Source organism: Notechis scutatus, chromosome 2, assembly GCF_049901735.1.
Source record: "Notechis scutatus isolate UNSWTSFEM ecotype Mainland chromosome 2, rNotScu1.2, whole genome shotgun sequence".
NCBI lineage: Eukaryota > Metazoa > Chordata > Lepidosauria > Squamata > Elapidae > Notechis > Notechis scutatus.
The window spans coordinates 177,486,674-177,512,275 of NC_142010.1; the positions used below are offsets into that span (position 1 = coordinate 177,486,674).

Consider the following 25,602-nt stretch of genomic DNA (forward strand, 5'->3'; position numbering starts at 1 on the left):
ACTTTGATATGTAAGTTATTTAGCAGGTGTAGCAGGTCTAATAGTGATTGATGATGGGAACTGTAATATTTGTGGCATCTAAAGAGTTGCAAGTTACCAGTACTGAAGTAGAATTGCACTTAATTGCACTTATAAAGAATGCCATGATTACTGACAGCTTTTATTTAGTATTCTAAATTTAGGAGCCTAATTCAGAGCTTTCACATGTGTCACCCTGTCGTTTTCCTATCTCCCAGACTGGTAGAGCCTAAGGGATGGGTCTTTTTTTTACACAATCTATCCTCTTCAAAAAGTGGGCAAAGAAATGTACAAACCCTGCCTAGAAAATAATGCCCTGCTAGAACATGTGTTCTTATCTTCGAGCTGCCATTTCTGGGTTTAACGAGGTGTCCTTCAACAATTTTCAAAACTTCTCATTCCCCAGAAAGCCTTTTTATCCAAGGCTCCTGATTATAACTTAAACCCCCATTGTTCTGATTATTTCTTTTCCCTTTGATTTGCATTGCAGGATGTTTTTCATCCCCAGGAAAGAGTCAGATGTAATGTCCTCTTCTGCAATGGAAATGAGACCACACTAGGAACTGTAATAATAAAAGAGTTTTTTCGGGCCTTTTTTTTTAAAAAAAATATCAAGAAATACAGTATGGATATGGGGATAGACAGACATCTCTGTTAGGTAATTCTATAGCACAGGGCACCTCTTGGTTAGCAAATGGGGACTGGAATGGTACCAGATTTTGATCAACTAGTTTATAAAGTGCCTGAAAATACTTAACATCTGAAGGAGGATCATAATGCCAATTGAACAAAAACGTTATATGCTACTGCTATCAGTACAAAGAATATATGATTATTTGCTGTTGAGAATCATTAGGATAGCACTATGTGCAGATAAAACAGAGCAGATTATAGTAGAAAGTTTCCACCCAGGAACATGAAAAAATAAGACCTGTTTCAGTTGAAATCATTTCTATTCACCGAAGGTCTTCATCTGTTTCTACATCCAAAACATTAACTTGGTAACTTGTAAAGTTTGGACTCAGAGATCACAATGACTGATCACTCAATAATCTAGTTACTGGCATATCTTCTATAATGTGTTGTTACCAAGCTTGGCAACATTTGAACATTTTTTACCCAGTCTCTTTTACATCTTAGCTTATCCACTGACAAGGCTTAACAAGTTGATAAGCCTCCATTTGTCTCATCATTCCCCCACACGGCTGAACAGCAGCAGCAGCAGTTCAGATGAAAATTGCAAGCCAACAAAAGAAGACCAAGGTATGACAGAGAGATAAAATACACCATGAAATCTCTCTTGTCCTATTCCAATTTTTTTCCCCTTCTTTTCTTATTTTTTTTTTTTTAAAAAGGACTGGATCAATTGCTCTGTGATAACTTAACTAGGCAAATGCAAGTTAGAAGCCAAAACATTTCCAACAACCTGTACAGAAACAACAAAATTTACAACTGAAAAATGTCACTAACACCCATTCAGGCAGATGTGTTAATTTTTGTTTGTTTCGCAAAGGACAGGTTATCGAAGAGAGAGTGGTGCATGATCCTCCAGCCTGCCTTGGTTTCCTTAAGTAACCTTCTGCTTGATGCTGGGAGTTTCTGGTCGATAGTCCTTCCTCTCGGAGATGTTACGCTTCACTTTGGCACTAACAGGAGACTCCTGATTTAATGAAGGACTGGAGTGGCATTTCTTCAGTCCAGGACCATCAATCTCACTGGTACTCAGCAACTCCTTTCCTGCTCCATCTTTGAGAAGAGACACGTAGATTTCATAACGGGCTTTCTGGAAAAAAAAGAAAGAAAGAAAAGACTCAGTCTACAGTATCACGTCTATGACGTGTGTGGAAATCAGTCCTGGCAAATTGGACACACAGCAAGTAAACCAGCAGAGCAACATTGGCTAGTGTGTGACAAGGGCATCCAGAAGTAATACTTAAATGCCTTGTAAACTGAAAACTGAAGGACATGTGTTGGTTCTTTCTTTGAATGTTGTATTTTGAAAGAACACACAAAGAATCTTGTCTAAAGTAGTGGATTTCAGAGTGTGCAGTGGTTAGAATGCAGTATTCCAGGCTAATTCTGCTGACTGCTGACTTCCAGCAATTCAGCAGTTCAATTCTCACCGGTTCAAGGTTGATTCAGCCTTCCATCCTTTCGAAGTCGGTAAAATGAGGATGCAGATTGTTGGGGGCAATATGCTGACTGTAAATCACTTAAAGAAGGCTGTAAGGCACTGTGAAGTGATATATAAGTCTAAGTGCTGTTGCTATTGCTATCTTCAGTCTACCCACAAGGCTTAAGCAGGCTAAAGACACTTAAGAAGGATCCTTATTATTCCCTCACCTTGTCCTTTCCTATACTTCCCCCTTTATCCCAACTTGAAGGCTTTCTGAAAACAATGGAATATCTCTCATTTTATGCCCTGATCAGTATGTAAAGTAGAAAAATCTGCAATGGCAAATGGATATACATTTACATATAAAATTCAGAACTTTAATTGTGTACCTACTCAGTTCTCATCTTTCCATACAGATTATGAATATTCAGTATTATGTCAAAATAATCATTATAGAATTGAACTTTGTAAAATATAGTGTTGCTGGTCTTCAGCTAGACAGACTGTTTCATTTTAATGTATCACTTCACTGCCACAAATTTCTGAGCCCACCAGGCACCAAATACAAAGTGTAAACTGTAAAGGAAGATTTAACATATTTTTGAAAATCCCAACTGCTGAATTTGTTCACTCTCTAGAAAACCACAACTCCTCTGTATGAGGCAGTTTCATCTGCAACATCACTCAGTGGTGCTGTGATTAACTCAAATACACTAGTGGTGATTAATCAGAATTCAGAGAAGGGCTTTTAAGGGGTGCAAAATGCAGTTTCTAGAATTTCCAGGATTACTTATTTAATGACATGCATTCTGACCCTTTCCAATGAATCGTGACAAATGTTGATGAAGTTCTACCAAACATTCTTTAAAGGAAAGTCTATTGTTAAAATTGTCTTCCCCAATGAAGAACAAAAAAGGCTTTCTCTTATTTCAAAACATGACTCAGCTAAGCATTGCTATACAAATACAAGATGATTTCAAGGCCTCTTTAAAAGAACGCAACAGAAAAATGGTTGTGGATGAGCTTTCAAAAGCCTTGGAAGAGACGGATTATTTTTTTAAAAAATCAATTTGACAGTTAAATGAAATAGTCATGTGCTTAGTATTGATACTTCCAGCAATGGTGAAAAGACAAATAATTATTATAAGCATGTCACTCAACCATACCGAACTACGGAGATGAATGCTGATAGCATTTTGAACTGATTATGCTTCATCAGATAATGAATATGCTAGAGAATTGAACAGAGAGGAAATGGTGCCAGGAATGCTGATTGTTGTATAGCAGAGATCTCCAAACTTGGCAACTTTAAGACTTGGCTCTAGAAAAGTATGAAATAGTGCTGGCAATAATTTAGTTCGACTCCAGAATTTAAACTATATTCCTTATAGTAGTCAGGCTTGTTGGACCTGTCACTGCCATCTAGATAGGGCATCCACTACTGTTGTTCCATCCCTAGTGGCATGCAGATAGTTCCTGGTAATTTAAATAAGTAAGTCAAGAAGCTACCTGCATAACTATAAAGAATGGAGGAAATGCCAGTATCAAATGAAGACAGAGAATCAGAATTAAAAAGGGAACAATAACATGAAAACATCATCCTCTTCCTAAATTATTACAGACTGATTCTTCAAAAACTGACAGCCTAGGTCAAAACAAAGCAAATACACATCTGATCCACCATCCTACATTTTTGCTTTGCTAGTCAACTTGTACTCTGTTGGGTTGTTGTTACAGATATATTTGCTTACCTAAAAAAAAAATACAGTGGTCAAAAGTCCACCAGTGAGAATGGGAGCAACTTTTAACTTCATCTGCTGGTTTCCCCACTGACTTTCTTTATAGGAAGCTGGCTTGGAGCACTGGAAATGACAATCACATAACTGCGGCTGACTGCAGCTACGCAGCAGCAATGAAGCAGCCACAACTTCGCCAAATGTTAATCTCATGAGAGTCATAGATCCTAGATTTTGGTTGCATTCTATAAGTTAACCCATTTAAGGTAAATTGATTCAAAAATGTTGTCCTATGATCCAGTGATTTTCCCAACGGAAGGTTACAAACAATGGAGCAGACATGAGGGTCTAAGTAATATATAGACATCAACAGGATAATTCTCTCCCATCCAGACCTTTTTAATTAAAACATGTAGTAATGTTCCCTGTATTTTAATTATAGCGTTAAAAACTTTAAGTGGAGATAAACTCTCACTACTCACTTGCTGAAGTGCTATGATCTCTACAATGACTACCTTTAAAATAGGGACCAGTCTTAGTTGACTGCAACATACCTCAAATTCCAAATAATGGTCTTTCAACTTATAGTCTTCAATCTCCTTGCCCTTCAGTTTCTTATCCGGTGGATAGGAACGATGTTCGGCTAGTTCAGTAGAGACCTGCTTCAGTTTGCTCTCGTGGGATTTTAGCTGGTCATCCTGCAGAGGCAATTACATGGTTTAGAATGAACCTCTAGTGCACTTAGTTAAATGATTTAAAAACGTGTTTCTATTGCTTTAGGAGTGTTCAGTTCCTAAATCCGGAACTCAACTATTCCTGGTTCCTAAACCAGCAATTCAAAAAATATTACATGGATTTTGTTCAAATTAACAAGAATTTTCTAAACAAAATTTGAGAAAGATCCATCTTGTGGCCTAAATCTGTACAGGTAGCCCGCAACTTACAACCAGTTGCTTAGTGACTGTTCACCTTTACAAGAAACCTCCCTTGGTGGTACTTTCAACCTAGATCCAAAGTTTGAGCAGTTGCCCCTCCTCCTAAGTGATTGCATAACTGCACTTCACTCAGCATTAAGGCTGCATTTACGGCCATTTACAATGTCCCACAATCATATGATCAAGTTTTATGATGGTTTTCAACAAAATCGGCCCATAGCAAGCCATTGGTTAGCTTTAAGAACCTCGGTGGCGCAGTGGTAGAGTGCAGTACTGCAGGCAACTTCTGCTGACTGCCAGCTGCCTGCAATTTGGCAGATCAAATCTCACCAAGCTCAAGGTTGACTCAGCCTTCCATCCTTCTGAGGTGGGTAAAATGAGGACCCAGATTGTGGGGGGCAATAGGCTGACTCTGTAAACTGCTTAGGGAGGGCTGCAAAGCACTATAAAGTGGTATATAAGTCTAAGTGCTATTGTTATTTACGACTATGGAGTTTAACAACCACCAAAAAAGGATTATAAGATCAGGTCAGTCAAATGGGTTACCTGATTTATGACCATCATGAATTGCGACCAGGATGGGCAGGCTGCATAACAGTCATAACTCAAGGACTACCTGTACATAACTTGTAGTCATATCATGAGTCAAAGAAGAATTCTCTCTATTGGCTGGTGCTATTATTATTTCCCCTTCTGCCAGCCTAGAAAGAACAGCTATGTACACAGCTGAGTTGGAAATTACATAGCGAACCACCACACTATGTTCAGTGTCATGAATCAAGTGCTCATATGCGCACAATTATTTGAGAATGACTGCAAGGGAGAATAATACTAGAAGCCCTGTTTGTGCAAGCTGTAAGGAGAGGGAGAAACAGAAACAGAAAAAACCCCAATCACCTGAGATAATTTGGTGGTGGAGGCAGGTAAGAGAGGGCGGCTGAATTTCTTCTGGGATCCAATTGCAGCTGGAAACGGTGGGGCAGAAAAAATGGCTGCCACCGAATTGATCTTATTGATCCAGGACTCCATTTCTTCAGGGCTCCTGTTGAAGAAAGACAGATTAATCAGTGACTCTGGCTGGCCTCAGGCATAACGCTTGCACGTTTTCTTTGATATTTGCACTGGCATAATAAGAATGGCTAGTTTAGGCCACTCTTATATATTCTTGCATCAGAATAAGTTTCTCTTGCAGCAACGCAATGCAGGAGTTGTCCCTGTGTGCAAGCCATGTTTAGGAAAATTCCATTCATCTGTGTTTCATCCCCATATTTTTCTTGTTTCCTTCCATCTTTGGGTCAACAATAGTTTTTTCTTGCATAATTCATATAACCTTTTTTTTAGCAGCCACAATTGGGACCAGCAACTTGATTGTTGAGAAAAGCACTTGTGAAGAGAAACATCACAATTTTTTGACCTTACTTCAGCTTTGCTTTGCTTTACAGACCTGCAAAGGTCATGAATGTGAGGACTGGCTGTTAAGTTACTTTTTTCGTCACTGCTGCAACTGCAAATGGTCACTAAAGAAGGCCGTTGCTAAATGCAGACTACTTGTAATGAGCGCTTTCCCGTTAAGCGTCAGAAGACAGTAACAAGATTGAGTCAACCAAGTAGGCAAGGTGTCTGCAGGGTATGGTTAAAAACATCAAGATGGTGGCCATCAAGAACTGACCAAAACTTTCCCTCTTTTTCATGTACTCAGGCAGAATTTTGATCACACCATCACAGCTGCTAATTTGATATTTTTTAATCATACCCTGCAGATACTCTAAAATATGATGAAGGACCATGGCAAGCACAGCCTTTTCTGGAGTCATTCCTATAGTTCATTAAATGCCTCATATCCCCAAACCTAGACTTCTGATAGGGTAGGGTAGGGTTGGGTAGGGTAGGGTAGGGTAGAGTAGAGTAGAGTAGAGTAGAGTAGAGTAGAGTAGAGTAGAGTAGAGTAGAATAGAATAGAATAGAATAGAATAGAATAGAATAGAATAGAATAGAATAGAATAGAATAGAATAGAATAGAATAGAACAGAATTCTTTATTGGCCAAGTATGATTGGACACACAAAGAATTTAATTAATAACATCAAAGTCCACTTATGAGGGGTCTTTAGTGCTCCCTGAGATTGGTTGTTTTCTTGCAGGCATTCTATGACCCAAGCTAGGTAAATGACCAGTGCGCAGTTTGAGTAATGAAAAGTCTGCAAGAAAACAACCAAGCTCAGGGAGCACCAATCTTGAACTACAAATATTTTCTAAAGTCCACTTAAGAGATCTAAGGATATTGCCTCTCCCTTTCTTCTTTCCAACCACAAGTAACCATTATGACAATTTAAACTGTATAATTAACCCCAACCCAAAATTTAATTTTAACCTTATTATTTACATTTCTAGTTTCTCCACTAGCAAGGTGGATAAAGGTCTAGATCGGCCTTCCCTAAATGTTTTGATGCATTTCAGTGATCTGCAAAACACACCCCTATAGCTTTGACTTAAATCTAAACCCTGTCTCTACACAATAGAAAAAATATCTGCATTGCAGCAGTTACAAAAGTCACGTGCATGTCTCTTTTGTAGCTTTTTTCCTCTAAAGTTTAAATGATAAAAGGGTTCTTCTTTTTTATTTTTTAGATATCACTGTAAGCAGCATGTCCTCACCTTAACTTTGATTGTTAAGGTAGGCTTAAAAGCTGCATGTTATATATTACCACATATGGGAAGGTGTGCTTCCCCCTCCCCACCTTTGTATACATTATAGTAGACCTGCAATACAGATTTAAGGCCAAGACAGCATTGCAACTACTGAATAATTCTCCTACTTGGGTTGACTGATTCTGAATGGGACAACTTGCTGCAGCCAACTGGCCATGGCTAACTGGCCATGGCCAACTTGCTTACAGGACAACTCGCCATGGCCAGCTCACCACAGGACAACGCGTCATAGAATAATTTAAAAATTCAATTTAATTACTTAAAAATATTTAAAATAAAATTAAAAATAATTTTAATTTTTGTCATCCAGTTTTCATTTTATCCCTCCTTTTGCATCCTTTCTTTAACGATTCTCTCCCACTGTTTCTTTGATATTAATGTTAACTCTTGTCCCACAACAAATTGTCCTGTGGTGAGTTGGCTGTAGCTAGTTGTCCACAGTGAGTTGGCCGTGGCAAGTTAGCCATGGTGAATTGTCATAGGCCACCTGACTGGCAATGGAAACCTCTATCGAGCTGCACACTGTTTTATAGCTGAAGGATGGACTACTAATAGCTTCAGTACAATATTTACTTAGGGCAAGGGTCTTCAAACTTGGCAAGTTTAAGACTTGTGGGCTTCAACTTCCAGAATTCCTGAGCTAACATGACTGGAACAGGAATTCTGGAAGTTGAAGCCCACAAGTCTTAAAGCTGTCAAGTCTGAAGACCCCTGACTTAGGGAGTCTGCAGTCCTTTTGTTATCATTTATACTCAGAACTGGAAAACATAGTTTGGAAAAAGGGGGGGGGGAGACTTGAAACAAGTCTTTGGAAAGGCGCCCAAAGTTCTAAGATTATTTTTTTTTCATGAACCACGCGGTGCAAGCAACCAAACTGAAACCTACTGAGCTTGAAAAAGCAACACTCTCCAGTCAGCTGTCTTCAGTTTCAGGACATTTGGCTTTTTCTCATAGTCGGTTGCCTTTGATGCTAGCGCATGGTGCACGCTGACGGCATTCTTAAGGTCGTCCTCTGATAAAGCCTTCTCTGGTTTGAATTCGTCCTGCAGAAATTAAAAGGGTAAATTTATTTTTTCCATTTTTTTAATCCCTAGCGGCAATCAAACAGCAGACAAGACCCCAAACTGCTTTGTAAACAACCACCAGAAGTGCCAAATGTAAGAGCATGTTGTTACAATCCTATACATGTTTACTGCAAATGAGGGATAGGTGAGAAAGTAACTTATCTTGCATTACAACATGAAATTGTCCCATTCACTTTTATTAAACGTATCCAAAGTGGAAAGCCTAATATATACCCACAGGAGTGCACAGAAGAATACATTCAGCAGAGAAAAAAATGATTCAAAAAATCAGTACATCTAAGTTATAGATATGTGAACGAACGCGTATTCTTTCCTTTAACTTACAAACTAATATAGAAATCTGTTGAGAGAAGTTTCGGGTATGCTATTTTTATTAGATTTATATCCTTCCTTTTGAATAAGAACTCAAGATAGCATATATAGAGCTTCTTCCTATTTGTCCTTGCAACTGCAACCTTGTGAGGTAGGTTGGGTTGATCAAGAGCAACTGGTACAGTCATTCAATGAGTTTCATTGAATGACTGAGGGTGGATTAATCTCAGATCTCTCCACTCCTCCTCCACTGCCACCACACCTCATTGTAACTAATCACCACACCTCATTGCTTCCAATAAATGTACAAATTGGAATACACTTACTTTAAATAGAACACACCTGCATGGAACACTACTAAAACTTCAATTAAATCATTAAAAGAAACTAATGAAATGATGCTACTCAGAAAACTTTCCTTTCCTTTCCTTTCCTTTCCTTTCCTTTCCTTTCCTTTCCTTCCCTTCCCTCCCCTTCCCTCCAAGTGAGATACCTATTTTTCCCAATTTTCTAAAGGTAGGAGTGAATGGCTCAAAGTTAGCCACTCAATTTCTGTGATTGAATGACATTAACCAACATTTAACCACTACAGCACATTGGTTGATATACTCCCACTTTCCAAACCTTCAGATGAGTTATAAGAAATATCCTAGAAGTACCTAGCATAGGTCTATTGTGTAAAAACAAAGCCAGCATCTCCCTCATTTTGCCATGGCAATTTTTCTCCCTTACATCTAACTGGCAAATGTTCTCTACAGCTGACATCTTCAATTACAGAAAGACCATTAAGATAAAATGTCATGGAGAACTCTGAGCAAAAAAAAAAAAAGCCAGGAAATGGCATAGAAAATGTGCAGCAGAATTCCAAATCAGAACTGATGCATGAAAATACTTCCAGTAGCAGCCAGTAATTAACCCAAAGTCTTCAGTGTAGTTGTTACAGGTCAGCTGTTGATTAAATCCATTTCAACACAGCATTGATCCATGGCAAATTCACTATAGAATAGTCCAAGCCAAAAATCTGTAACCAGATAAATAAAATTTTCCCCAAGCTTGAACAATGGATTTGAATGATGTGCTAAATATTTAGAGAGGGTGGCAAATCAGAAGTCAAAGCAAGTAGAAGAAATGCTTTTAAAAGGGCTGGAAATAAGCCTACAAAATCAAGTAAATGTATTGTCCAGATAGAGTGATGCCCATTAGTAGTTACGGGGAAAGCCAGAAATGCAGCCAAGGCAATCCAAGACAGGTGCCTGTGCTTTTAGTTACTGTACAGAAGGAAAAACAAATGTGAAAGATATGACTTCTTTTGGTCCTAAGCCTTTTCTTGCCTCTTTTACAGAGCCAGGAATGGTGCCGGAGGCCCATCACTTTTATATGTGATCCTGAAGTTATCTGGAAGTTAAAACTTGCAAGTGAACTATGAATGGCAGTAATACTGATTCTGTTTTTCAACAATTGTTTTAGCAAAGACAATCCTGTACTAGGGCAGTGTGGTGGTTAAGATGCTGGGCTTGTCACCTGGAAAGCTAGCAGCCCATGTTTGAGATCCAAGCCCCATGCGACGGGGTGAGCTCCCACCCTCGCTCCAGCTCCTGCCCACCTAGCAGTTTGATAGCATGCAAATGTGAGTAGATAAATAGATACCACTTCAGTGGGAAGGTAAAGCACTCCATGACATGATGCTGGCCACACGACCAAGGAAATGTCTTGGGACAGTGCTAGCTTAAGTGGTCTTGAAACAGAGAAGAGGACCACTCCCTTTATATTTTATAAAACATTAACTAATTAAAATGTACCCATCCCTTCCAAATTCAATTTTCTCATTTATTTTATTTCACTTATTTTATTAACAAACATTTCACTAAATTACACTAACTATTTTATCCCTCATTTTAATCATACATTGTTTCCAATTTTCTAGAGTTATTTCTATTACTAATATAACAATACAATCTTATGTACCTTTACAGAATCCCTTTTTCAGTTAAACTTTCACCCATTATCTCTAAATAGGTCCTATTTCTCTATATCTTGTTCCGGTCCTTTGTAACTTCTTTTCCTTTCCTTCTTCTCTCTCCCCTTTTTACCCCCTTGTCTTTCTACCTCTATTCCTCTCTTCTGTATTCCCCTCTTCTGTTGCTTTCCAGTATTATACTTATTTTTCGAATTATTTTTCTTTTCTTTGGTTGTTTTTTTAAGTCTTAAATTCTCCATTCTCTTCCCCCCTTTCCTTTTTCTTCCCCACATAGAATTACTTGTCATTAAAGATGGCTTCTTCTTTGTCCCAGTGTTCTTGTTTTGCAGACATTTCTTGTTGTTTCTCATAGTTCCAAATCTCAATTTCTAAGAATTGAAAAATGAAACCAAAAGAACCTCTCCCTTCTTGTGCATCTTCTTTATACTTTTTAAGTTCCATTTTCAATTCATCCAGAAGTAGTGCCATTGTATAAATTTTTAAACAATCACCCAATTAATTTTAGTCATTCAAATGCAATAACCAAGAATCCAAAGATCACCAAGTAATCCAAATACATGCAAGCTGATTCTTTTTGCTCTTTTTTCACTTTCTCTTCCTGGGGTTCTACTGTTTAGTTACAAAGTTTCAGTTAAAATGTATCTTTTAGAAGTCTTGTTGAAGTTTTACTGTAGATTCTTTTTAATTCCAGGCAGTCTCCTCCCTCTTTCCAGATCCTGCCCTTTTATTCTTTTTCTCTCCATTCCTGCTTATGAAAAAAATGTTTAGTGTCCAGAAATCTTTATTATCCCTTTGACATTTTGTTTTATTTTCAGCTTAATTGCCTGTTGATGTCAAAGTGGATTTTTCCGATTTCTTATTTAAGTCTCTTAGTTGTCAGTATAGGAAAAGGGAGAGAAGAAAAAAACCCCCAAACCTTTCCCTTTTCACTTTCCTTCGCTGCTTCCAACTCTTCTTTGGGAGCAATGTTATTTTTTTTTTAGTTTAAATTCCAGGGTACCTTAGTTGTTGCTTTTGCAATTTAACCCGGTCAGCCAAAACTTTCACTTCTTATCTTCCTCCTGCACATTCTTTTCCGGTCGAGTTCTTCTTTGAGGTGGCCATTTCTGACCACCACTGCAACCGCCTTCGGGAAAGGGAGTAATGGCCAGCTGAGGAGGAGAGATGCGGCTCTCCTCAACCCTGCTGGCAGTCTCCCCCCTCTTCACCACCTCTACAGGGTGGCTTAGCCCTGAAACCAGCCAGCTTGGGGCGCTCCAGCGGCGAGCCCCAACTGAAACCGCGCACAATCGCGGATTTCTGTCTGTCGCCGAAGGAACTCAAACCGGAAGGCAGAAGAGGACCACTCCCTAAAGTCAGCAATGACTAGCAAAGTAAAATCTGCAGGGACTCCTTTGGCTTTTTACTTCCCAATCCTTTACTAATATTAGTAACTGACACTTCATTTGCATTCAAGGTGGGGTTTTGGAGAAGGGAAGAAAAGTTTTTGGTAATAATAGAAGTCAACAGAAAAGGTCAGAAGGTCAAATGGTTGGGAATTCTGATTACTGTATGCATAGGAGGGCAGAGTAGTAGGTTGGAAAAGATAGCAGTTCTGGCTTTCCTCAAGTGGAGAGCAAAGCAACTTGGTTCCTAGGAACAGAATGCTTTCTCATCCTTAGAATAAAACACAGAAGCTCTAACACAATTTCTGAATTGCGACTAGAGCCTAAGATTTTGCTGAACAAGCCTTAGAAATTCTGTATGCATTTATTTTGAATTCTCACTGAAAGTAGGGGGACAATTTCAAAGCAAGCAGGCATCTGATTATGCTAAACAAGAGAGAGAGAAAACAGAAAATGTATGCGTGGTTGAAAGTCTCTTTTACGCACAAAGCAAAAATCATTTCGAATGCAGCCAAGTATCAGCGCCAACATTTGCTCTAAATTTTCAGACAGACGAAAGAGACATCACTCCATTTTTCTTACGTTTGGTAAGACGAAGGATATTTCATACACCCAAGGCATAATGTAAAAACTTATTCCAGGGATTATTCAGCCAAATCTTGTGATCAAAATGCAGACTGGAGGGCAGGAGCATTGAGATGAAGACACAGACTCCATTTTCAAGCACTGCCAGAGGATACTACAGAATAGGCTTCAGCATGGAGCACAGTTGAGAAAAGCATCAAAATTTTGCTCCCTGCCATTTTTTTTTTGCGCTTCTGCCAGAAATTCCTGCAAAGCGCATTTCATCTACCAAACCCAAGTATTATTATGGGCATTTTGCGACACTGAGTTGCAACATTACTATATGAACATTCCTTTGGTGTGTGTGTGTGTGTGTGTGTATAAAATCAGTGTATTAGAATGTCAGTCACTTTTGTCACTGTATCATTCTCTGAACCTAGGTATTGTCTCTAGAGTTGAATCCTGGGCCTGAAGCTATAAAATTCCATCAAATTTTAATCAAAGGGTAATAGTACATTTGCCTGCAGTTTCATTTGGATGGATATGAACATCATTTCCAATTTCTAAAAAAAAAATTAAGCTAGCCCATACTGTAATGTGTTGTTAGCACTTTTATGGATTTGGTACATTATCCTCCCAAGTTCTACCTTTCTGCATATAAGAATGTGTCATAAAAGGGACAAACCACATTACAGAAATACATCACTCATCTGATCTCTGGACCATTATCTAAGATCAATCTTTTTCAACCCTAGCAACTTTAAATATATGGACTACAGGCTGACTAGGGTATTCTGGGGCCGAAGCCCACCCATTTTAAAGTTGCCAAGATTGAGAAATGTTGATTTAGACAGATTAGGTACCCTCCAAATGTGTGGAACCTGAAGTCCCATTATCACTAATCTGCGCAACCAATGGCTCTTATAATCCAAAACATCTGGAAAGTACCAGCTGTTTTGGGGAGAAAAACCTACTATCTCAAGAATTCAAAACTGTTTACTCTCACTCTACTGTTAGCTTTTTATTACCTTTCACCTTGCCAAGAAGAAACAATTATCCTGAGCCCAGAGGTGTTCAAAAGGGAGATAATAAATTATTGGCTTTTAAATTATTTTTATATTTCATAGCATTTTATAAGACAATTTATATACTCTAGTGACGGAATGCTGGGCAAATAGAATATTGGAAGCCAGCTTTTTGATATATTACCTATCTTGTGTTATCTCTTTCTTCCATTTCTGAGCTATGCTACTGAAGAAATGTCCTGTTTTATATTTTTCTCCTATGCTGTTTAAAATTTCTAGAATTGAAAAATGGAAGACAGGGAGTATGTTCCAACAAGCAAGGGGCCAAGCCACTCCTTTTCTCACAAGTTGGTTGCAAAATCTAGTGCACAATGATAAATTGTATTTAATCACCCCCTTTAAGAGCCTTTCCATTTCTCAATTCCCCCGTTTTTAGGTTGGTTCACACAAATGTTTGCTTCATGTTTACTGTTGGATTCACTCATACCATATCTCCCTCTATTTGGTGTGATTTTAAAATATTTCTGATGACCAGTCATAAGTGTCTTCTCTTTTACTAGCTTCTCCATTTTCTGATTTTTCCCAGGTAAAAACTGAATTTAAAAGCTAACTTTGTGACATTCCACATGGCATCTGAAGACCATTTTGTATCCTTTTCTTCAATGCATTTTTCTTTTCAGCAAGCTATTTTTTTTTTCAGGAAAGGGAGCATATTAGAATCATTGTTTTTCAAGATGCTACAATTAATAATCTTTTGACTTTAATCTCTAAGGGGAAAGCACTAGATATCATCCAGAAGCAAGTGGAACCAAGGTCACAGGGCAAATTCAGGACAAAACAATATTCTTGTTGATATATTATATTGTAAGCAGAGTTGTAGTTAGATAAATTTGCTAAGAAGAGATTTTTCTACATTATTATCAAAGGAATCTATAGCTAAATAAACTTCTGTTACTGGGAGGAGAAACATAAGGGCAGATTCTGCCATTCTCCATATTGTCTGAAACAGGAAGTGAAAACGTTTCCTAGCTCGTTGTCCATGGCTGGAAAACCTACCTTAAAGATAGATTACCTTTGATATAAAAATAAAAGCAAGTAATTAATAAAGTGTAGCTATTTTTCAAGAAGAATGAAGTCAAATAACAATTGAAGAATCATGATAAAAATCTTGCACATTTTAAAATTCTAGGTGATTATTTTTTCAAAGTTTCACATGTCCCTAAAGAGCTCTGTTAAAAATAAGTCAAGTTTAATACCAAAAAAATGCTGTTGTTTTTTTTTGTAAAAAACCTGCAGTATTTGATAAACAGCTTTTGCAATGTTTGACTTTGGAATTAGCTAAGACATAACATCAGCAACATAACTCATAGCCCACACTCCCTGTCTCTTAAAAGGAGGATGTCATCGCTGTGAATACTGGAATAAAAAAGTGAAGGGAAAGATTAATATCATCTGGTCATTTTTTATTACAAGCACAACTAGGATTATCTTCTAAAGTGAAAAGATATTTTCTATATACTTCAATCTCTATATTAGTCTTTATCCATTTTCTTCAGAACAGAAATATTTGGCATTTGTTCATAAAACTATTTTTTATTTTCAACCATCATCTTTGTATATGCACATACATACAAACAGAATCTTTTCTCAGATTAATTCCAGTTTAACTGTTGTAATTTTAGAGAATCCTGGAATTATAATTGAATGAGATATTATAGAGAGAAATCCAGGACCTTTCACAGATCTATAATTCTAAAATTCCTTTGAAAAGGATACTTTTGTTAACAAAGTAGCAGTTTGTCTGACAGTTTTTATAATAGTCCCGATTGTGTTTTTGCTCTTGAAAAAACAGCAAAGAACAATTTTAATATAAACATTGATGATCAAATACCTTTATTCAAACAATTATTAGAGAGAGAGTGCTTTGAAGATAATCAGGAAGGCTATGTCATCCTTATAAGGCTGACTTCCATGGAAATATGTAAAGAAGTCAGTCTCCTGACAATTTAGACCAACTCTAATCATTTCTAGCCAATATTGTTATAATGGTAACCCAAAGTATCTAATATACAGCTTCGGGCTATACAAAGGGGAAAAAAATCCAAATTATACAGTACATGCTCTTGAAACAACCCAACGCAATTCAGTAAGCATCCAAAGTGTATTTGTTTATTAAATTTCTATCCTGCCCCTCTCACTAATACAGCAACTCTGGGTGGTTGACAATACGATAAAAAGTAAAAGGGTATTACAAAACAAATAAAATTAGAAAAAATAAGCAGCAAAGCTAAAATCCAAGATGGGTGGCCTGGAGTTAGGGATCGTCTCTCTACCCCATCAACCACCCCCAATATAGCGCATCCTGATTGTGGCCCCAGGCCAGTTGGCAGAGCCAAGTTTTTCAGGTTCTTCCAGAAGGTCAATAGTGTGGGGCCAGGCCTCATCTTCAGTGGGAGAATATTCCAGAAAGCCACAGCAGAAAAGACTTTTCCCCTGAACCCTGCCAGCCAAAATCCTTTGGCAGATGGGATCCAAAGTAGGCCGCTTCTGCTGGAACACGTGTAGTAGGCTAGTCCCATCAGGGTGAGATGGTTCCTCAGATAGACTATATTGTCCTTAGTTGTCTTGTGGGCATGGTGCGTTCATTACTCAACAAAGCAACCCTAAGAAGGACAAACAACAAGGCTTCTACTTTTTCACCAAGAGGAGTTGAAAGAAACAAAGTTTTACCTTCTGCAAATAAAGCACAGTTCCTTTAAGGACAGCATAAAAGGTTTTCCATCCTCTCTTTCCTCGTGGAGCTAGGAAAGCAACACAAACACACACAAAAAATATGTTTAAAATATTGTAGATGTTATATAAATAATGTGCTCTTTTGGTTACGAAGTCTTTCTCAGTCCCCCTTTTCTTCTAAAAACTATTTTTGATTAAAAAAACTAATAGAAACTAATATTGGGGGGGAGGGGAGATATTTAAAAAAGAAAACATGTAGAACAAAGCAAAACAAATATTATTAAACATCATAATAAAGTATTTTTTTTTAAAAAAAAGAGTACTGTAGGAGAAGCATAGTCCAAAGAAGCATCAGTACACAATGGGGACTTGATATCTGTCCCTTCCAGAAAGAAAAGAAATTAATATTCTTTTTTTTCCCCTCTTTTCCTATATTTACCAGCCCTGTATTCACTGAGCTTCCTGCTACAAAAGTGTTCGCGGTGAACAGAAACATGTAAAAAATAAAGCAATGGAAAAGCTTTTCAGCCTATTTCGGGATTTGAGGGGAGGGTCTGGGGGGGATAGAACTGGCTCTTGGTCTAGTCAGTAGTGGTTTATTTGGCCTCCTCCCTAAGACTGAGAGGGAAGGATGGCCAAGGTCCCTTACTGAGCTGGCTTTGTGCCTAAGGAGAGGAACTAGAATTCCTGGTTTGGGGCCTAATATTTAAATCAGGGGTCCCCAACTGTGGCCTGGTACTCAGCTGCGACCTGTTCAGAACTGGGCCGCACACGCAGCTCCACTTGCGCATGCACCTGCCACTCCCATGGAACCATCCCCTCTCCTCCCACCCTCGCTGCTCCACCAAGCCAGAAAAGGTTGGGGATGGCTGCCTTAACCACTGCACCAAACTGGCTCTCCCGGGCTTGAACTCAGAAGAAGAGCAACCTCCTCCTTTGAGCTCCGTCACAGAGAAGCCTTCCCGTATATCTGTGGCAAGTGAAATGACTGGAGGGGAACGGCAAAGCCCAGCCAAGGAGAAAGAACATGCAGCCGTGGGCTGATTCAACCTCCATTTCTTGGAGCAATTCTCAGGTGGGCTGCTGGAGCTTTTTCTCTCCTTAACCTTCCTAAATATTTGCACAGCTTTTCCCTCTGGGCTGCCAGATTCCCAGTTACTCTTCTAGTAGCACCTTTTATTTACATTCCCAGTAGCAAGCAAAGAGGTCCAAACAATTGCGCATATTCAAGTTTCTGTATTTACCACTTCCCTCCCTCCCTCCTTCCTCATGATCTCTTTTCCTTGAAGGAGTAGCTCCCTCTGAAAGACACTCACTCTTCTTTCCATCCATATCAGCATGGATTTTACGTGCCAGGAATCCGGTTTTGTACACAGCAGCATTGGGATCATGAGGAATATCCAGGAAAGGGTTGTTGGAATTGCCGATGCGACTGACAGATTTGTTTCCATTATCCTTCTCATCGGTGCCATCAGAAGGGGATTTCTTCTTCTCTTCGTCATCTCTAAAGCAAATTCAAACATACGCTTCATATTCGCCGATGCTCATTTTATTTTACTAATCAGATGAAGCAAAGGTGCATATTTTGTTCTAATCGCCTTTATTGACTGAGTAGCTGGAAAGCCTGATTTCATGCTAGGACCTGTGGTTCTAAAATGAGCAGAGACATTTCGTGTACATCTCATATTAAACCGCAAGATATCTCATTAATTTCAGTGGGATGGTTTAGATTTATCTTCGGGGATAGGAAGCAGGACAGAAACCTTGGTATACCATTCTCATTTCAAGCCTTGGTGGAATTACCTTCAGCAACAAGGTGGTTCATATTGAGGCTTTTGTGCATTTTAATGTGCTAGTTCAAGAGTTTTATATTTTAAATTACGGGGGGTGGGATGAGGACCTTGCAGTTCCTGATTTTCTGGCAAGAGCAGCTTGCAACAGCTGGACATTGTTGACCAAAGTTCAAAAAGACTTGGCAAAGACTCATGTAATTGAGCCCTGGAGCTTCAAAGTATGGAAAATTGCCATCCTGCCCAGTGGATAAACTGTTCTGACCTACTGTCCCTATTGTACGCCAAAGTCCTTCAGCCTTTCCTATTGTCCTTTTCCCCTTATTGCCAGTAACAAGGAAATGGTCAGCCCTTCAAACCTAGATCAGATCAGAAAACAGGACTGGAATTATATTTTATTGAGATAAGCCTTAGTAACAGAACCTTGGCAAGCTTGTCTACCTCTCGCCTTCCTTCTTCCTTGTACTCCAGGAGTTTTATGTCTGAGACGTTATAACACTCTCCTGTCTCTCTAAACATAAGATATTCCTTCTGCACCTGAAGGGCTTTGAATTCCTTCTCCAAGGTCATCTCCCTGGCTTCCTAACACAAATTAGTTCAGTGATTCTCAAACTTTTTCTTCTTCACCATGGGGCCCCTTTTAGTACCTTTTGTGGCCACGGACTCCCAAAACCTAACTCAAGATTTAAATCACAGCAGTTCTTCAAGCTTTCATGGACCCCTGTGATGACATCACGCCCCCCCCCCCAGGGGTCCACAGACTACAGGTTGAGAATCAATGCCTTAGTTTGTATTTATCATTACTCACTATTTCCTGGAAGGCAACTTTCTCTGATTCAAAGTTCGGCTATTGCTCCATTTTGCTCCATATAACCTGCAGATACTAGAATCTATTAAGCCCATACGGTTTAATCCAATAAAAAGCAACCAGATATTTCCTCAGCCCTTATTATACTCATGAACCTGTAATCAGCAAATTATATAGTAAGCCTCTCCAACCTAATGCCCTCCATGTTTACTGAGAGTACAATCCAAGTATTTCGCATGCTGGATCCCAGAATCTAGCATCCAGCTAGATCCCACCACTTAGCATACTAAAATCCCTACATAACCAGTGGCACCAAGATGAAAGAATGTGCTGCAGATTGAAATGGGGAAATTGTACATTTGACTGAACTATGACTCCCTCTGCGCACCCTATCCCACTATAACATGCACACACTGCTACCACCGCATGCAGCTTTGACGCAGCTGTACAAAGCAGGATGGGCATTTTATCCTTTCCTCTCTGCTGAAATCTGTCACAGTCCAGGCATGAATTAATGGAAATGATCTCTGCTTTATTTTTGGAACGTACCCTCGGATACAGATTACCTGTCAGTATCCTCAGATGGAAGGGTTCTAAATCAACACCCAGCCATGCAATAATTCCTCTGCATCTTAACTTTTCTTTCAAAACTAAAACCACGGAACAGCTACTTACTTCCAAATTTCCCCCCCAACCACTTGCCCTCAATTAAGAAAGGCAGTTTTGTTCTTTAAATGTTAAGATGTCCATAAATTATGCAGAACAGAAGGCAATTGGGCTTGTTTTTCCTTGAAGACATTTCGCTTCTCATCTAAGAAGCTTCTTCAGTTTTGACTAAAAGTTTCTGGATGAGAAGCGAAATGCCTTCAAGGAAAAACAAAGTCCAGTTGCCTTTTGAAAAGGCATCTTTGGGACAACCATGACCGAGAATTTCCATAGACATGCAGAACAGAACCAAGTAATTTTATGAGTGTCATAAACCTATACAATCTCAGTCTCCTCCACACCTTTCCATGGAAATCTTCAGATATTGCTTAAATTTAAACTCCCCTAAAGGCACGTACAAGTTTCATTGATAGGCCAACTACAGCAATACTGAGCTAGCAGAAAAGTGGCTCTTTCCATTACTCATTACTGCTGTTCTATAAAGGAGAACCACAAAAAACCTATGCAGCCAGAATAGCGTTTTTGTGGTTCTCCTTTGTAGAACAGCAATAGTGAATAATGGAAGGAGGCACTCTCCTGCTAGTTTATTACTAAGGTGCATTTAGATGATCACCAAATTTTATCTGTCATCTTCTACTAGTTATCCAGCATAATATGCTCTGTTTTCTGTCCTACCATAGGATATTCTACAACAGTTTCCTGACTTCTTTCCTTTTTCTGATAATTCAGGTAAGTATTTCTAACACTCTACCAGTTTTCTTCTTCTTAATGCTTTTCTGCAAGTCTTCTTGCTTTTTGAATATCAACTATCATTGGTTGTAACCAGAATTGATCAAATAGCTTGTAGTCTGAACCTGACATGGGCTAAGAGAGAATGGCTGACCCAAATCACCTTGCTTTCATGCCTAAAATGGAACTAGGTCTCACAGTCTTCTGGTTTCTAGCCTGGTGCCTTAACCAATAGACCAAAGTGGCTCACTTTATAATATCACCAGTATCCAAAAATAGCTGAAGCTCTGTTAGATGGTGTTACGATGAACCAAAGAATGCTTGTCCTTAATAAACTAATAAACCTCTTGGAAGGGTCACTCAGCTTCATCAGCCAATCGAAAGGAAGTAGTGGCAAAAAAGAGTGAAACAAAAAGTTAAATACCTAGATTAATCAAGGAGAAGGGACAGGGCTCAGTCACCAAAGTATGTCAGCTAATTTCAATAGCAGAGAAATGCTATATTGTCAAGAGCATCAGGTGATATTGGCAATTGGATTATGTGATCAATAGTTATCTGTATCTAAAGAGCAATGTAACTGTATTCACCCTATACTATTTATGTTTATAAATTACATTAGTCATGACTCTGGACAGCATATAAATTGAAACAGCATTAATTATAGTAAAAAGCCGAAAGAAGGTGAAAATCCAGAAACTAAATCTTTAATAAAATTCCCTCCAGGGCAGATAGTAGATATTACAGGTCGTCCTTGACTTACAGCCATTTGTTTAGTGACCGTTTGAAGTTACAATGGCACCGAAAAAAAAGTGATTTATCACTCTTTTTCACACTGGCCCTGTGATCAAAATTTGGATGCCCGGCAACTGGTTCATATTTATGACGGTTGCAGTGTTCCAGGGTCACTTGATCGTCTTTTCTGACAAGCAAAGTCAACAGGAAAGTCAGATTCACTTTACAACTGTGATATTAACACAATAACTACATTGATTCCCTTAATAACTAATGGCAAGAAAGGTTGTAAAATGGGGCAAAACTCACAGTAACAACTGTCTTACTTAGCAGTTTGTATCTCAATTTTGCTTGTTAACCGAGGGTTACCTGTAACTAAATGTTAGATTTTAGAGGTTCCCTCTCCTGAACTGCTGGATTAGGGTTTTGGCCACAGTTGTGGTCATAAGTCAAGGACTAACTGCAGAAGGACTCCATCTTCAAGACCAATATAAAGGATGGCAATTCCCACCTCCGGGGAGATGTTGTTCCATAAGGCAGGGCAGGCCCTGCTACAGAGAAGGTAAGCTGCCCAGGTCCCATCAGAAGACCCTGTTTTAAAGAACAGGCCTGGAACATGCCTACTTCACCAATACTTACTGTGTGGGCAGAAACAATGGGAAAAGGACAATCAGTCACATAATCCGACCTTATGCCAAGAACATCTTAATAGATTACAACCAGCATTGTGAGTGGCACTCAGTTCAGTTCATGTAGCAGAATTGTTAACATGACCTATTGAGGTGCACCTATAACTGCTTGCATTGCCATATTCTGTGCCAGCTGTAACTTGCAAGTGGTCATCAAGAGCTGCCCTATGTAAACCATATTGCAGTAGTCCACATATGAAGTAACTAAGGTATGAGGGGTTATGAGAAGATATTCCCAGTACCGGGAATCACACAACTGGAGTTCTAGACACAACTGGCCAAAGGGCTCCTAGGTACAGCTACTGCCTGTTATAAAAGCAAAAGCTGTGACTCCCAAATTACACACCAATTCGGTCTAAGGTAGTGATACTCCATTCAGAACTAAACCTAGAAGAGCAGTTGAACTGGAGAACCAGAAACAGAAAGCTATGCCGTCTTGTCCTGATTAAGCCTTAGGCTTCCCATCCAGACTCTGATAGTCTTCAAGTACTGGGACAATCACTTGTCCAGCCCAGGATTGAGATGTACAAAATAGATATTAGCACCACATATACAGTAGCTCAGTGGCACTCCACAAATCCAACTCAACCCTCCAACTCAACCTCTACTTGTTGACAATACCAACTGAAACCATCCATAGAGGAAGAAGGAGAACAACTACTGCATGCTTCTCTCACTCCCCGATTCCAACAGACCGTTGAGAAGGATACCATGATCAATGATCAACAATGCATCTCAAAGCTGCTGGGAGATCAAGGAAAACCAGATCAGTTATATCACTATGATACAAATGCTACCATCAGTTATCAGCAAGTAGGATCAATACTGGTTGCATAATAAGTCCCATTCTAAAACTCAACTGAAGGAAGTTCAGATAATCCACTTCATCTCTGCTCCTCTGAAGTTGCAATCTGAACACCTTCTCAAACATCTTCCCTAAAATGGGAAGGTTAAAGACTGGATGAAAATTTTCTAGGACTGTTACTCTAGTGATTTATTCATTCAAGGATATATTCACCACCACATGAACTCTGTCACATGTCCCCTTCAGACAACCTTAACTAACCAGGAAAAAAATGAATCTAAGGACAGATGGCTGGGTTAACAATCATGAAGATTATGTCAATTTCCCCAGGAACCAGAAAATCAATTGTTTCCTAGGTAACAAAATAAGTTAATGTCTTAGTCAACTCACATGGACTCACTCATTCAGAATTTTACTCTGAATGAATCCAAGTGACTTTTTACAATAGGAGCCTAGAATATTCATACTGCTCTTCTAGGTTTAGTTCTGAATGGAATATCACTACCTTAGACAGAATTGGTGTGTAATTGGTGTGCCTTGAAGATATTCCTGTGGAGTAAATTACCTGAAATCATGCTATTGTGACAATGTGATTCTTCATATGGACTCTTACAAAGATTTATTGTCCTCCAATGGTACTCTGCATCAGGGGTCTCCAACCTTGGCAACTTTAAGACTTCTGGGAGTTGAAGTCCACAAGTCTTAAAGTTGCCAAGGTTGGAGACCCTGCTCTACATGTCTCTTCTGTTGTTTCATCTTCAACTTTTCTGGCCAAGGAATTCTGGGAGTTGAAATCCACAAGTCTTAAAGTTGGCAAGATGGAAGATGTTGCTCTACATGTCTCTTCTGTTGTTTCATCTTTCAGAGCTCCTTGGAAAACCAGAATTCCCATTGACAAATGGGGAGAAGGTGCATAGGAAGATTCCAAACCAAAGTCCCTCCTACCCATCTATTCCTGATAGCAACTAAGACCCCAAAGTTCCCTGTAGAATACATCTGGGGCCATTATACGGGTTAATATAATTAACTTATCAGTCAGTGGAAAAACAATCATACTTTTCATGATAATGTCTTACAATGGTGGCTACAAATATCTGAACTTAATGCTAGGACAGATTAAGATTGCTAGGAACTAATAGCCTCCCTATATTCACTGCCAATCCAGCAATGGAAATTGAACAACTCAGGCAAAGCTATCACTGAGCAGCAAGAAGGCCAGTGCACTAGCAATAAATCCAACTGTTCCTCAAGCCCAATTTCAACCAGAGAGTATCACATCCAATTATCTCTGATGCAATACCTCAGAGAGTTGTTAAGTCTCCTTGAATGACAACTGTAGAGAGTGAGGAGGATGACCTTGATGGAGATCTGCAAGCTATGTTACCAAAGCAGCCAGGGATGAAACATATATTAAGTCTACAACAGACAGGAGAAAATTCGGAAAATGCTTGGACAGACACCTCCCTAATTCACTGAACTATGAGAAGGAAGAGACTCAACACAATCTGACTTTCAACATTCTACTAGCCTCAATAAGCATAGTTTTAGCATTTAGGATTTCCTAGTCTGATCTATCTAGTAGGGCTGACATTAACCGCTACTCCGAGCCCCATAGCCTGGCTTCATGGACACATTTCTAAGAATGGAACATCCCAGTCTGGGCCCAAACAGGCTTCTGGATGGGAAACATTCTGACTCTGGACTCATATATGCCAGGTTGGCTGCCTCATCCAGATCATAGATTAGACAGCTTTGTTACAAATTCATCTAGCATTTAGCAGCAGTTGGAGGGCAGTAACACTGAGGATCTGGAGGCAAGTCTTAGCATCAGGGCTAAACATCGTGGGTTGGAAATGTCAAATCTGCTTTCCCTGAGGGAAGTCTACCTCTAGATTCCTTCTATGTGCCTTTCACAATTGAGACACTGCTGACTGCTGTCTCACTGCCACCGGTCCCCATTACTTCCTTTTCTCACAAGCCAAGCATCATGAGATAGCTAATAAGCCTTAATTTAAACTCTTTGAAGGCTAGGATCTCTCAAGTTTTCCTAAAAAGGAACTTCTTTAAAATCAACAACTTTTTAAAAAAAATAATAACAATTAACTTCTCTTATCCTCAGGAGCAATTTTCTATTGACTAGAGGTATCTTGGAAGGAGCCAAGAAATAATTACAGTATCCTTAACTCAACCAGCTTCCAGCAGTGCAGGAAAATACATAGTAGTATACTTCTAAAGATTTTCTTAGTGTATGATGAGAACTTGCATATGTTACTATAGAAAAAGATAATCCCCATAAAAGCAGTCTTATCAATATTAATATAGGCATTTTTTGTTTCTTTTCTGTTCAAGAAAGATCTCTACTTAGCAGCCATGATTCCCTTCAGCATGAAAAGGAAATCAAGTAACAAGGATGAACAGAGAAAGGACGATGAGTGGTTAAAATGTGCTGGCAAACTCTCATCTCCTCATATTTAGCTTTGAATATCAATAGGGGATTCCATGGTGAGACTGTAAGGTGATTAAATGATCAAGCTCACCCACATCCTTGGATTTTTTATCCTTTATTTACGTTGTTCAATTTATCATTTTAATTGTGAATATATTGCATGCTGCCCAGAGTCTCGTTTCATGACATGGGAGACTATATAAATCTATTAAATAAAATAAAATGGTGAGCTTCCCAAAGGCAGCTGAAGTGCTCCCAAAGCCTCCTGCAATGAATTATCTTTAATATTGGTTTGTTGTCAAGCTATCAACCATTAATCATAAGACAAACCTCAGACACCAA

General features: G+C 39.0%; 1 protein-coding gene across 6 annotated transcripts in view; it reads right to left on the reverse strand.

The window, feature by feature from the left end:
• Positions 1-1,346: 1,346 nt before the first annotated feature.
• Positions 1,347-25,602, reverse strand: part of LOC113420591 (PH and SEC7 domain-containing protein 3) — a 175,397-nt gene continuing 151,141 nt past the window's right edge. For all 6 annotated transcript variants that reach the window (XM_087957494.1, XM_087957495.1, XM_087957497.1 and 3 more), the window contains 6 exons: positions 17,912-18,099; positions 16,593-16,663; positions 8,399-8,556; positions 5,703-5,847; positions 4,425-4,568; positions 1,347-1,801 (listed from right to left, as the gene is read on the reverse strand). In XM_087957494.1, the coding sequence (XP_087813620.1) occupies positions 1,586-1,801; positions 4,425-4,568; positions 5,703-5,847; positions 8,399-8,556; positions 16,593-16,663; positions 17,912-18,099 (922 nt within the window). In that variant the 3' untranslated portion in view covers positions 1,347-1,585. The remainder of the gene's footprint in view (positions 1,802-4,424; positions 4,569-5,702; positions 5,848-8,398; positions 8,557-16,592; positions 16,664-17,911; positions 18,100-25,602) is intronic.